Source organism: Rana temporaria, chromosome 2, assembly GCF_905171775.1.
Source record: "Rana temporaria chromosome 2, aRanTem1.1, whole genome shotgun sequence".
Taxonomy (NCBI): Eukaryota; Metazoa; Chordata; class Amphibia; order Anura; family Ranidae; genus Rana; species Rana temporaria.
In genome coordinates this window covers 55548947-55563307 of record NC_053490.1, presented here as the reverse complement: position 1 = coordinate 55563307, position 14361 = coordinate 55548947, and the positions used below count along the sequence as shown (strand labels likewise).

The window sequence follows — 14361 nt, the reverse complement described above, 5'->3', positions numbered from 1 at the left end:
TTTTATAAAGAAGTAGAGCAGCCTTTCCCAACCAGGTTTCCAGATGTTGCTAGAAAAAAAAATGACTAAGACTCCTTTCACACTGAGGCCCCGTACACACGACCGAGTTTCTCGGCAGAATTCAGCCAGAAACTCGGTCGGAGCTGTATTCTGCCGAGAAACCCGGCCTTGTCTACACTTTCGGCCAAGGAAGCCGACGAGGATCTCGGCGAGGAAATAGAGAACATGTTCTCTATTTCCTCGTTGTTCAATGGGAAATTTCAGCTCGCCGAGATCCTCAGCGGCTTCACAAGGAACTCGACGAGCAAAACGATGTGTTTTGCCCGTCGAATTCCTCGGACGTGTGTACGGGGCCTGAGGCAGTTTTTAGGCATTTTAGCACTAGAAATAGCACCTGTAAAGCACCTGAAACTGCCTCCCATTCATTTGAATGGATGCTTTCACACCAAGTTGGTGAGCTTGCGGGACGTTAGAAAAAGCCTTGCAAGCAGCATTTTTGGAGCGGGTTGGGAGTGCTGTATACAACACTCCCAAAACGCCCCTTGCAATAAATGGGCAGTGCTTTGGAAGTGCATGAAAATTGCTTCGGAAGCGATGTAACATGGGAGTTCTTAAACCCTTCTTTGGGGTTAAAAGCACCCCGCTAGTGGCAGAAAAAGCGCAGCTTAAACAGTTTTTTCTTTTGAACAATGTTAGAGTAAGCCTGTACCAGGTCTGCCCTCATTAACATACAATAGAAGAAGCTCAACCTCTACACCGCATAAACAAAGAGAACTACCTAGGATGTTTCCTTGCTGGAGGGTCGGATAGAGCATCTAAGAAAGATAAGCTGCAATTTTATTATATTTTATAAGTTATGTTATGTCAATGGGGACATCTAACAAATATAAAGTAGATGTTATCCCAATTTTTGAAATACACTTTAAGCAGCTGGGCAGCACAGTGGCTTGATGGTTCGCCCTTCTGCCTTGCATCACTAGGGTCCTTGGTTTGAATACAAGTCAGAAAACTACCTACATAGAGTTTGCCTGTTTTCAATGTGCTTATGAGGGTTTTATCTGGGTAGTCCAGCTTCCTCCCACACTCCAAAGGCATGCTGGTAGGTTAACTGGCCCTAGTTTGTGTTTGTATGAATGGGAGGTAGGGATCTTTAATTGTAAGCTGTTTGAGGGCATAGACTGATGTGAACATACAATACATGTAATGTGCTGCATACAAATAATGGCACTTTAAAAATACCTGTACTAAATAAAATAAGCAATGAGCAATTTCCGCCTCTCAGATAAGTAACTAACCAATAAGTAACAATGGCCTTTTTAATGATCTGTAAAAAGAGTATTCTTCCCAATGACCAGAATGTAAGAAGCATTCTTCCCAGTGGCCATCACACTAATGTACCGTGAGCTGTAGACAGGTTAACTCCTGTTTAGGACAGCTCTTGTCACATGAGTGTTTCTGTGTAGGGCAACGGAGGTGGAAGAAGAAGCAGCACACCAGCAGTCCCATTACCGGATAAACCAAAGCAATCATGGAAGATTTTTTAACCTGTCCAATCATTGTCCTATTCTCCAAGAATGCTCATTCATGGTGCGGACTTATACACACTGAATCATCACTTAGTCCAGAGGCTTGGTAGACTGTCATCTAAGAGCTGTGGTTTAAACATAAATCAGATCTTACTAGTTGCGCAGACATTCCATTGGTCCTCAGACACTCACTCGGTCCCAACAACACTTTTGTATGTAAACAATGAGGTTAAATTAACAAAGGAGTAGAGCATGTTCACTTTGCAAGGGAATTTTAACCCATCTTAGTAAATGAGATGACGCTGTCTACAGTATTTTTAAAGTACATCTATGCCAAGTTATGTTTCCTACATATTCTTAACAATCGGTAAAAGAGCTTTAAAATAAGTCATCCCAGACCCCTCTAGCTGCTTGTACTGTGACACAATTAATCCTCAAATCCTAAAGGCTCACAACAAAGACTCTAAAGTCAGAAGCAATAGAAAGTAGCAAAAAAAGTGCAAAATCTTCTGAGCGTCTGTTATGAACTTTGAAGATAAATCCCTTCACAATACCTATAGCTAGAGTGGTGAATGATTGCTTTTCTCAAGTGCTTTAATAACTTATTCAAAATCAGTAAATACTGTTGTGTGCATAGTCTGGGCACAGGTTCACGTTAAACTTTACAAATCGAATACTTAAAAAAAAGGAAATTATGCTCACCCTTGCTGCTTGACCATACGCTGTGCATATTTTGGTTCTTAAAGTGGGAGTAAATTCCCATCTCTGACTTATACTTTCATGTAAGCCTGTAATAAAGTATATATAGGTGCTGTAAATATCTCCTAAACTTGCACCGTTCTGGAGATATTTACTGTATTTGCAGCGGATGACGTCACTGATGCGCTCTGAAGGAACGGCCACCCGGACCTTTCCTTCAGAGTCCTGTGCCGTAAATGGTGACTCCACCGTGCATGTGCGGGAGTGACGTCATTGTGGCTCCGGCCAGTCACAAAGCTGGAGTCCGTGGACCCGGAAGGAAGACCGGGTGAAGATGGAATGGCCTCCAGCGGTGAGAGCGCATCACTTTGTTTTTAGGTAAGTTTCACATAATGTGCCGGTATGAGATGCATACCAGCACATTATGACATTACCTTTCAGGTCAGAATAAAATAAATCACCCAGGGGTTTACTACTGCTTTAATGAACCGGACAAAATTTGCTATGTGGGTAGCCCTGTTGACCTTCTCCCAACCAACATTCTTTGATTAAAAAATTAAAACTGGGTGGAAAAATTGAGGTCGAACTATTTTTTGGGTGTATTCTGACAGCTCCAAGCTGGCAAAATATAATAGCCCGGCATGAGGATTCGTCCATCCGTGCCATTTGTGAGGATTTAGGCGTCTGTTAGATGTCTTTTTGTTTAGCCTAAAAATGAAAAATATCCATCAGTGTATGGCCAGCTTCAAGAAAATCACAGATGTCATGACCAGAATAAGTTTAATTTTTTGGTCCTCATGCACACTGTATGTTAAAAAAAATGTCAGTAGCATTAGCTGTAGAAAGCTGTAGCTATAGAATGAGTTTTGCAGCTTTTTTCAGTAGTGGTTTTCAGCAATGTTTAGCTGTAGCGGTTATTAGCAAAACTATATTTCCACAAAAGCTTATGGCTCAAAAACGCTGATAAAAGCCAACAGGCCACGTTTTTCAGCTTTTATCAGTTAGAACGTTTTTACAGCTAAAAAAACTCCTCTAAAAACCCACCAGGCCCCTGCCAAAAGACGCTAACAGCCTATGTGTGCATGGACACATAGGATAACATTATGTGGAGTTTACTGGCTGCAAAAAAAAAAACGTCTGAAGCCAAAAACAGCAGCTGTAAAAACATCCAGTGTGCATGATCCCAGTTTGAGATGGGTACATAATAAAAACACAAACTCTTCTATTGCAGTGATTTCAGTTTGTCTTATCACCTCTGTTACAAACTGCTTCATGTCTGATGCCATGTATGCAGATTTTCTACTGAACATATCAAAGGGATTCGTTGTTTTGCCCTGCAGAAATGTCACATGGAGGAATCCTGTTATTCAAGTTTTCACTTAGCTGAGAATCTGCTTAAAAAAAACAACTAAATAGAAAAGATATGTAGAAAGGCCAATTTACTATCAACCTGATCAGATGAAAACTGAAAGCTGTGTTCCAATTCATCTTCATCAAACCTTCCACTTTGTAGCTTTCAAATGATTTCTCGGTCTACAATGATATCAAAAAGTTCACTCAGTTTACTGTAACCTGGGCTGCCAATTCCCTGCAACCAGAATCCATACAGCTCCTCACATGCTTAGTGGGTGTGCACTTCCTGAAGCCTGTGCAAGGTAGCTTACTTTGATATAAAAGGCATAAACTAACACAGCTCTGTAATCATTAATGTAAAAAAAGGGGGGTAAATACTGCACTAATGACAACTTTGAAAAATTATTAATGAAAACTAAGCTGCGACACAATATACATGTAAAACCATGCGAGAAAATGTGTAAAGAAAAAATAGTCGTGCTATAAACTAACAGTAAGTGAACGATATACAATTACCTAAGGCAAACAATATCGCCAGCCAGAACTTGACATACATACACTGGCTGAACTCACCTGCACACACCAAAGTGAATAGCTAAGTGTACAAAAACCTAGATGAATAAAGTCTAGGTTCACCCTCAATATGTATATAATGCTATAAACATGTAAATGAACAATAGCAAATAAGCATAAAAAGAAAAATATCGAGGTGACAAGGAAAAATATGGTGACTGAAAAAGGGCTCCTGATATCGAGAATAGTCCAATACCAAAATATTAAGGACAAAGAAAGTCCATGGGTGCGTAGAAGTGGCAAGGTCAGCAGCGCCTGCAGATCAAACCTTTGCCAGGTATAAGGTCCGTCGGGGGACATCACAGTATTGGAATCCAAACATGCTTCCTGCCAGTGATCTCTCTCCTCCGTTAGGATAAAGGAAGTACGGTCTCCCTGCCCTAATATGGGCCGAATGCTCGTTTTGACACAATTCATCTCCCCTGAAGGATAGTAAACTGGCCCTTTGTTTAAGACTTGACTTCAGATCTCGGATTTCGGGAAGGAAGTCGGTTTTAGCTGAATCCGAGTGGGAACTCTGTACTTGGCCACCTTCTGGTCTCCGCTCTCTATGAATCGGCTCAGCCGCGCCGTCAGTTCCTCCTGGAACTCTCTGCGGGAGCTGCTCACCATCGTTCAAAACTTCTGGGCCTCCCGCTCATCATCGAAGTTGAAGGTCATGCAGGTAGTGGGATCCTCCAGAACAGTCAGCTGGCGACACCGCAGGGTCCTCAGATCATACATGACATCTCTCAGCCTGAACTCCCCAACAATCTGTTGTGGTCCGCGGGCCGGTGTGGAACGCATGCGCAGTAAGCATAGGTCACTTCATCAAATTTTTTGACGGACATCATTAAATTTATTTTCTAAACACAAGCAGCCGCCCCCCCCCCCCCTCCTGTAGTCATAAGAAAGAAAAACGGGCCCTTTAAGGCTTTTAAAATGTCGTTCTGCAGCGCCGCGCAAATAACATACATTCATGCATTGCATGGATGTTATTGTGGCCAGCTGCCGCTGGTCTATTCAGATGGCCGGACATAGGGCGCTGGCTAACTGAATAACGGCAGCTGGTTGGCTGTGCGGAAGTGCCTATCAGAGCCAGCGGCTCTGATAGGCTTTCCGAGTACAGCCCCTCGGCTCCCGGATGTCTTATCCTCGAAACGTACGGGGGCTGCGTCCCTTGGATAAGACTGACGACCGTCTCAGCCAATCAGGTTCACCAATTCTGGTTATCGGTAACCTGATTGGCTAGGGCGGCAGAAAACATCGAGGGACCGTGGAAGGAGGATGGCTAACCCCAGAAAGGTAAGTGCCGGGCGGGGGGGGGGGGGGGGGGGCAATCTGACTAGCAGCATTGTACAGGGCACAGTTGACGACAATTGATGTGGGAACAGTGGCTACAATTGATGTGGGCACAATGGGGACAATTGATAATAACCTTCCTGACAAGCCAAAGCCATGTTTCAAAAACATTCAGTTTCTTAAAATAAAATATCCAACACTTATTTTAGAAAATGAAATTTATTTTAGAAAATAACTGACACTTATTTTAGAAAACAAAAATACAACGATTTAATAAATACCTTTACAATCCACTGTATTATTCTGTGCATAAAAAGAAGTCAGCAAGGCATCGTAGCTACAACTGGACTCCATTTATATAATCTAAACGTTAGATGGGAAATGCTGAGTACAGTCACAAAATACATTTGTAGTAATAACCAGGAAAACATGCCAAAAGCAGAAGTGTTCCGGACTGCAGTATATTATGGTACAGGTAGTTACACACTCCAGACACAGCACCAAGTCTCTTCTAGCTTTTGGCTTCAGAAGATTCCGCCACCATAACTATGGTAGAGCACAGAAACATGACGCTTTAGTGGATCCACAATTAGATAGGCAAATGTCTGCTCGTGAGGCTTGGTAGATGGATAGCACATCCCATTTTCATCCTGTGGTGTACAGATAACACATTCATATCAGTGGGATAATTAAAGAAATATAGAGCAAATCAGTTTACACAAATATTGCAATAACTATAAAATACAAAATAAAAAATCCACAATTTATAGGTTAGACATAGATATACTGTATTTATCAGCATATAACACGCACATGCGTATAACACGCACCTTCATTTTAATAGGAAAGTTTCAGGATTTTATTTTTTTATTTTAAATAAAGAACTTCGAAGCAAAATAAGGGTCAGTGCCCATCATTGCAGCTTAATCAATGCCCATCTGTAGCCTCATAATTGCCCATCATTGCGGCTTGATCAATGCCCACCTGAAGCCTCACTATTGCAATGAATGCAGCCTGAGCAATGCCCATCTCACCTCAGATTACTGCTGACTCGAGATGAGCGACGTCAGATTACATACAGCGAGAATCTCCTGTTTACTCTGCGGCCTAATTAATACAAACCCCCCCCCCCCCCCTCCTGGACCGGATTCTATGATAGACAGAACATTGGTCCAATGCCAGCCCAGGAGACGGGGCTTCCTATTACAGAGGCTGCAGAGTAAACAGGAGGTTCTTGCTGTATGTAATCTGATGGCGCTCGTCCCGCCCCCCTCCCTGTTCTCTCCGAGGCAGCCCAAATTGCAGTATCGGCGTATAACACGCACACACTATTTGCCACCGATTTTCCAGGGTGAAAAAGTGAGTGTTATACGCCAATAAATACAGTAACTCATGGTCAGTCAAAGCTACATTGACCAGCATTCCTTGTATGCTACACATATGAGATGACTTTTAAAGGTTAATTTTTATGACGATATTTAAAATGAGAAACATAGATTAATAGATTGCGATGCTGAAAATCTGTTTTTTCACAAAATATGTTCTCCAAATGACAGAATTTTTTATTTTATATGAACACTCGTAAATGGAAAATAAAGCCAGGCAATCCTGAAGAAGTCAGTAGAGCATTGGCATATGATACAACTGTAGGTCCATCTGCCACCAAGACAATGATATCCTCAAACTGGGAAGGGGCCAACCTAATTACAATGGTGTGCAGTATCTAACCACATGTGGAGGATGCCAATGGATCATTCAAGATAAATAAGAAATGGTAATGAGACCAGAAGAAGTAGCCAGGATATATAAGCCCATGCAGGTCACCAGATGGATTGATACTGAAAATAAGCCATTTCTATCTTATTGTATATGTAACCTGTGCACCATGAAATGCGTTGATGTGTTAAGTAATCCGGGCTACACAATTAGGAACACGTATAGCTAGTAGTTGTTAATCACAATCTACTAGATCTGTTCTCCTATTTTCTTTTTAAATTCCACGGTGGTGCAAAACCTAGAATAAAAAACCCCATAAGTGAACAAGAAACGTGTATGTGAAACACACACTAAAAAGTGCACTTAAGGGTGTGCTTTAGTCCATCCTCTGAAGGAGTAGGACCTTTACCCTGACCCCTGAGGCTCCTGACGGCGACAAAGGTTTACACAGTCTGCCTAGCCAGAAAGCCTGGCAGACCCCGTTCTTCTAAGACAGCCAAAGCCATCCTCGAATACTAGGTCGGGGGAGCTCTCTCGAAAGGGCGGGGGAGGAAGGAACCTCAGGACCACACATCCTCCCCCCAGACGTCAGAGTAAGCCCGAGGACTCACACCCTTCATCCAGTGAAAACACACAAAAAAGATGACAAACGTGGGAGAAAAACAAATAAGAAAATTTTAAAGTGGCCGTGCAATAGTGAGGCCTGGTAGACAAAAATTTCCCCTGGACTTTAGCCAGAAGGCCCGGCCCATAGAGGCATGGTGCAGAAAGAAAGCAAAATTTGGTGACCATGCGCCTTTTCACACAGTGGGCTCCCACACCCAAGTGTTACTAAGAGCACCCTTAGGACGACCACTCCCATGGGGCTAAGACACCTTCTGCCTTTCCAGCCCATAGCCAGACAAGATAGAATGTTCAAACCAGGAGGTAATGAGCTCTTCCAGCTTTCCCAGGGGAATTACTCCTGGTGGACACATGCACTGATTACTGTGAAAATTACACTGGCAGTGAAGGGGTTAACCTGTAGGGGGCGCTTAAGGGGTTAAGTGTGATCTAATGAGTTATTCTTACTGTGTGGGGGTGTGGCTTGGTGTGTGACATCACTGATCGTCGTTCCCTATGACTAGGAAGAAGGGGAAAGGTTTGTTTACACTTACCTCTCCCCGTTCTTCAACTCTGTGACCCGATCGCGGGACACCGGCGGCGATCGGGTCCACGGGTCCCGCGGTCACAACCGGGTCGCTCTGCAGACGTATATCGTCGTTAGGCGGTCCTTAAGTGGTTAAAGAAAGTGGTAGCCACAAACATTCAAAGCACTTTTGAGATAGCCATGTTTTTTGTCTTTAGGCTCTGTGGCTTATTTACGAAAGGCAAATCCACTTTGCACTACAAGTGCACTTGGAAGTGCAGTCACTGTAGATGTGAGGAGAAGATCTGAAATGAGGGGAAGCTCTGCTGATTTTATCATCCAATCATGTGCAAGTTAAAATTCATTTTTTTTTTTTTTTTTCCTTGCACGTCCCCCTCAGATCTACAGCGACTGCACTTGAAAATGAGATTCACATATGTGAATATTTGGACACTGTATGCCACATGTATTGATTTGATCACAAAGGAGTGGGAGCAATGTTCATACAGTATATACTGTACACATTTGTATGGTGGAAATAATGTGAGAGGGCATACGGCTGGGTTGCATTACAGACAGTTTATAAATATACAAATAGGCACCTAAGGCCATTTACTTTACACTGTATACACATAAATGTTTAGTTACCTAACAGGTTGTTAAAATGACACCGAAATGAAGCCCTCTATATAATGTAATTACTTACATATGCCAAGACCTTGAAAACTGAGGATATGATATTTATTTGTTTTGTCTCAGGATCTTTCTGAACACTAAAAAATAAAATCAGGAGAAGAAAATGTAATTAGGTCAGAGCAATCAGCAAATAAAAAAATTATTATATAAATAAATAACAGCAACAGTTTTTTATGAATTGTATTTGCATGCAGGTTTCGGAAGCTAAGAAGGATGCTGATACTAGAATGACATTGTGGCTGCAACATGAAGACTTCTTTGTAATACTGATTGTGATCGCACATCAGGCGTGTACACATACAGTGGGGATCGAACGTTTGGGCACCCCAGGTAAAAATTTGTATTAATGTGCATAACGAAGCCAAGGAAAGATGGAAGAATCTCCAAAAGGCATCAAATTACAGATTAGACATTCTTATAATATGTAAAAAAAGTTAGATTTTATTTCCATCATTTACACTTTCAAAATTACAGAAAACAAAAAAATGGCATCTGCAAAAGTTTGGGCACCCTGCAGAATTTATAGCCTTCACTGCCCCCTTTGCAAAGCTGAGACCTGCCAGTGTCATGGATTGTTCTCAATCATCGTCTGGGAAGACCAGGTGATGTCAATCTCAAAGGTTTTAAATGCCCAGACTCATCTGACCTTGCCCCAACAATCAGCACCATGGGTTCTTCTAAGCAGTTGTCTAGAAAACTGAAACTGAAAATAGTTGACGCTCACAAAGCTGGAGGAGGCTATAAGAAGATAGCAAAGCGTTTTCAGATGTCAGTATATCCTCTGTTCGGAATGTAATTAAGAAATGGCAGTCATCAGGAACAGTGGAAGTTAAAGCAAGATCTGGAAGACCAAGAAAAATATCAGACAGAACAGCTCGCAGGATTGTGAGAAAAGCAATTCAAAACCCACGTTTTACTGCACGATCCCTCCAGAAAGATCTGGCAGACACTGGAGTTGTGGCACACTAATCCACTATAAAGAGATACTTGTACAAATATGGTCTTCATGGAAGAGTCATCGGAGGAAAACCTCTTCTACGTCCTCACCACAAAAATCAGCGTTTGAACTTTGCAAATGAACATATAGACAAGCCTGATGCATTTTGGAAACAAGTTATGTGGACCAATGAGGTTAAAATAGAACTTTTTGGCCGGAATGAGCAAAGGTACGTTTGGAGAAGAAAGGGCACAGAATTTAATCAAAAGAACCTCTGTCCAACTGTTAAGCATGGGGGTGGATCAATCATGCTTTGGGGTTGTATTGCAGCCAGTGGCACAGGGAACATTTCACGAGTAGCAGGAAAAAGGGATTCAATAACATTTCAGCAAATTTTGGATGGTAACTTGATGCCATCTGTGAAAAAGCTGAAGTTAAAGAGAGGATGGCTTCTACAAATGGATAATGATCCTAAACACACCTCAAAATCCACGGGGGATTACATCAAGAGGCATAAACTGAAGGTTTTGCTATGGCCTTCACAATCTCCTGACCTCAACATAATTGAAAATCTATGGATAGACCTTAAAAGAGCAGTGCGTGACAGACAGCCCAGAAATCTCAAAGAACTGGAAGACTTTTGTAAGGAAGAATGGGCAAAGATACCTCAAACAAGAATTGAAAGACTCTTGGCTGGCTACAAAAAGCGTTTACAAGCTGTGATACTTGCCAAAGGGGGCAGTACAAGATATTAACTCTGCAGGGTGCCCAAACTTTTGCAGACGCCATTTTTTTGTTTTCTGTAATTTTGAAAGTGTAAATGATGGAAATAAAATCTAACTTTTTTTGACATATTATAAGAATGTCTAATCTGTAAATGTATGCCTTTTGGAGATTTTCTATCTTTCCTTGGCTTCGTTATGCACATTAATACAAATTTTTACCTGGGGTGCCCAAACTTTCGATCCACACTGTATGTATGCTGTTCATCATTCTTATGAATGTAGATAATTCTGAGCCCCGGTTAGGTACTTTATAAGTAAAGGCAACCATGTACAGTGCAGATAGGCTGTTACTTATCTATCACGTTCTTATATTAACCACTTCAGCCACGGATGACCAGGCCCTTTTTTACGATATGGCACTGCGTTGCTTTAACTGACAATCGTGCAGTCGCGTGACGTTGTACCCAAACAAAATTGACGTCCTCTTTTTCACACTTTTTGTTAACATTTTTACTATAATACATATCCAAAAAAATATATATAAAAAAACAAAAATGTATTCATCAGTTTAGGCCGATATATATTCTTCTACATATTTTTGGCAAAACAAAATAGCGCAATAGGCGTACAGTATATTGATTGATTTGCGCAAAACGTATCTCGTCTACAAACTACTAAATAGATTTGGGGACTTTTATTTATTTTTTATTGTTTTTACGTTTTACGTTCCACGTTTGCAGCCAATTTGAGAAAGCACTTACTTTATATTTGTTACATGTTCCCATTCACATACCATATCCTACCTCATTTTCCACTTCGATTACATTTTAAAGGAGGGGGCTGAAGAGTTATGTTCACCATAATTAACACTGTCTATACTGCACTGGAAGATTTTCATTATGAAATGTAAACTAGTCCTAGATGTGCACACTGTCTGTCCTCAAGGTTTTGTTGTTACACTGTATGCTATTGCATATTGCAAAATAAATACCCCCAGTCTGTGCCCTGATTGCAAATTGCAAGCTTTCCTGAATGGGAACACAATTTAAGAATGGAGTGTTCCAGTTGTGACAGGCATGTTGTACCACTGCCTGGATCTTGGACTGGCGCAAGGAGCAATTTACACACCATGCACACCCTTTGCTCATATATAATATGTTTTGCTTTTTGTTTAGGGTTCAATTGGGCAATTAAACATTTATATTAAAACATAATATTTTGAAATAAAAAGTAGAGCCATTCAAAAGATAGGCTTCAGATTTCCTGTGGTCAAGTATATACACAATTTTCACTTTGGCACCAGTAAGCTGCAAATACGACAGTTCCATAGTGTACCATAGCTGTGAAACAATAACATTATTCCTTTTGGCATCCTATTATAAAAAATAAGGGTAATGAGGGTAATCAACCCCCCCTCCAGGATAATGCGTGATAAAAAAAATGGCATCCTCCCCTGGCAAGTCCCCAGCTAAAAACTTTCCATTCTGGTATGAGCTACTGGAGAGACTAGTTACATTGTAAGAGTTACCTTAGTAGTTACCCTGGAGGCTATTGAAGAAGAATGTGTGTGTGTATCATAACGCCCAAGGTAGATGTGTGATCTGCTATAAATCATACTGAGCGGTGTGATGTCAGACTAGGCTTCTACAGATTGTGTGATCATTTTTTTTTAGTTCTGGGAAACACTGCAGACAGAATTCCCAATCTGTAAAAGTGTGAGAAGTCTAACCTAAGCCACCAGAACACAAATATCTTCCAGTGAGTGATGAACAGAGTGCAAGTGTCTCATTATCTCTCAAGTCTCCCTATCAGTTCCAGACCTTCACTTCTCTCTTAGACTGTTCCTCTCATTGATGAAGAAGTGTTCTCTATAAATAGAGTTCTTTTTCCCAAAATGTTTTTAGAGCTGCATTCTATTTTCTTGCTTCAGTCAAGTTAGAGTGCACCTGAACTCAAAAAGTTCCTTCTAAAATTTTGGAGAAAATGTTTTTTGAATACCTTCTAAAAAATATCAGTGCACTCTCTCTGGTAAGAGATGGTGTATATACACTTCTTTGTCTACAGACTTATAGCTGAATATCTGCAGTGTGAGATCAAAGGAAATGTTGTCTCTTAAGCCCTGTACACACGGCCCAGAAACTCGTCAGGAAAAAAAACGTTGTTTTTCCTGACGAGATTCTTGGCAAGATTCTCTTGCCGGCTGAGTGTACACACAATCCATTCAAAAGAACCGCCGTTCTTTTGAATGGCATGAACGTGGTGACGTCATCGACTACGATGAGCATACGCTCGTTACATTCGATGCTGTCGCCGCCATCTTGCTACACCCTATCTATGCCATTGAAGCTACCGTGAATGCGTTAAAGTCATTTCGAGCATGCGTGGCTTTCCACGGCGACAGGTAAGCATATCGACTCAGCAGGAAAACACTGCCGAGTATCAGTATGAGAAAATAGAGAGCAGGTTCTCCATTTTTCTCGTCTAGATTCTGGGCAGTTTTCTTGACGAGAAACCTCAAAGCCTCGTACACACGCTCGATTTACTCGGCAAGAAAGCTCTGCCAGCAGTTTTCTTGCTGGTTCTTGCCGAGAAAACCGAGCGTGTGTACGAGGCTTAAGTCTCGGGAAATTAGAAATAGGACTTGGTGATGTCACCACTGTGCTGCTCATTGTGCTCCTTGCTGGAGGCTCTGGAATAAGGAAGCATCCCAAATGATGCAGTCACTGTTTGGCAGACAATTTTTCAATCAAAGTTTGTGAAGCAGGATGGGGACGATAGGGCCACTCATTGCTCAAAATTTTCCAGATTCATTAAGAATCAAAGCCGTGTAAAGCCAGCTTAGGAAGAGATATTCCTGAAGGAGTAAAAACTTGGGATATGTTCTTACTTTTATCTCATTCCAAAACGAAAAAAGGAGAGATTTTAGCATTACTTCCTTTCCCTGTGAATTTGTTAAAACTTGTCACCAACACTTTTTTTTAGCTAGAGTTGGGCTTTATCCATTTTGTTGCCTTACAAATTTTTCATATTTTACTTAAAATGCTCACTTTTGGTCGAAAGAATACTTATAAACCCCCCCCCCCCCCCCAATTATATATTTTGAGAAAGCACAGAACCTGTAGAATAAAAAGATTGCAGTTGCACATTTTCATGTCTCATTATATTTGCACAACTATTTATCAAACCTACGGTATATCTACGACAAACTTCATTTTAGTACATGCAAACACAATATTATCCCTAATTTATGATTTTGAAAATATGTCAAGCCTCAAAATTGCATGCACCTGTGAAATGGTGATGAGCTACGATGCTAAAAATGTTTGCAGGCAACGATTTAAACACCTCTACAGCTTATCAAACTAAAGTCAACCATTTGTAAATGATAAAAGAGGGGGATTGGTTGGGACTTTGTATGAAGCACGGCTAAGATAAGGTATGCAATCACATGTTTGTTACTTCCAAACAAGTAAACATGAACTGGTAAGAAATATAACATGATAATCAATAGTAGCACCTTAGCAGTTTAATATACAAATTGACAACATAATTCACCATATAATGGTAATAAATACATAGATATAAACATGATTTTGTTAATGGTGAAAATAATCAACTGTAAAATTCATATAATTAAATCTCAAAATCACATGATTGCAAAGATGTAGCATAAGGCTGGGGCTCTACAGGTTTCGTGGAGATGTCCACTCATCAGGAGCAAGTGTG

The 14361-nt window shown here is 41.0% G+C and overlaps 1 protein-coding gene across 1 annotated transcript in view; it reads right to left on the bottom strand.

Moving 5' to 3' along the window:
- Positions 1 to 5710: 5710 nt before the first annotated feature.
- CFAP300 (cilia and flagella associated protein 300) overlaps positions 5711 to 14361 on the bottom strand; it is a 96662-nt gene continuing 88011 nt past the window's right edge. The window contains exons 6-7 of the mRNA XM_040340195.1: positions 8984 to 9050; positions 5711 to 6082 (exon numbers count right to left, since the gene is read on the bottom strand). Coding sequence (XP_040196129.1) covers positions 5957 to 6082; positions 8984 to 9050 — 193 coding nt within the window. The 3' untranslated portion in view covers positions 5711 to 5956. The remainder of the gene's footprint in view (positions 6083 to 8983; positions 9051 to 14361) is intronic.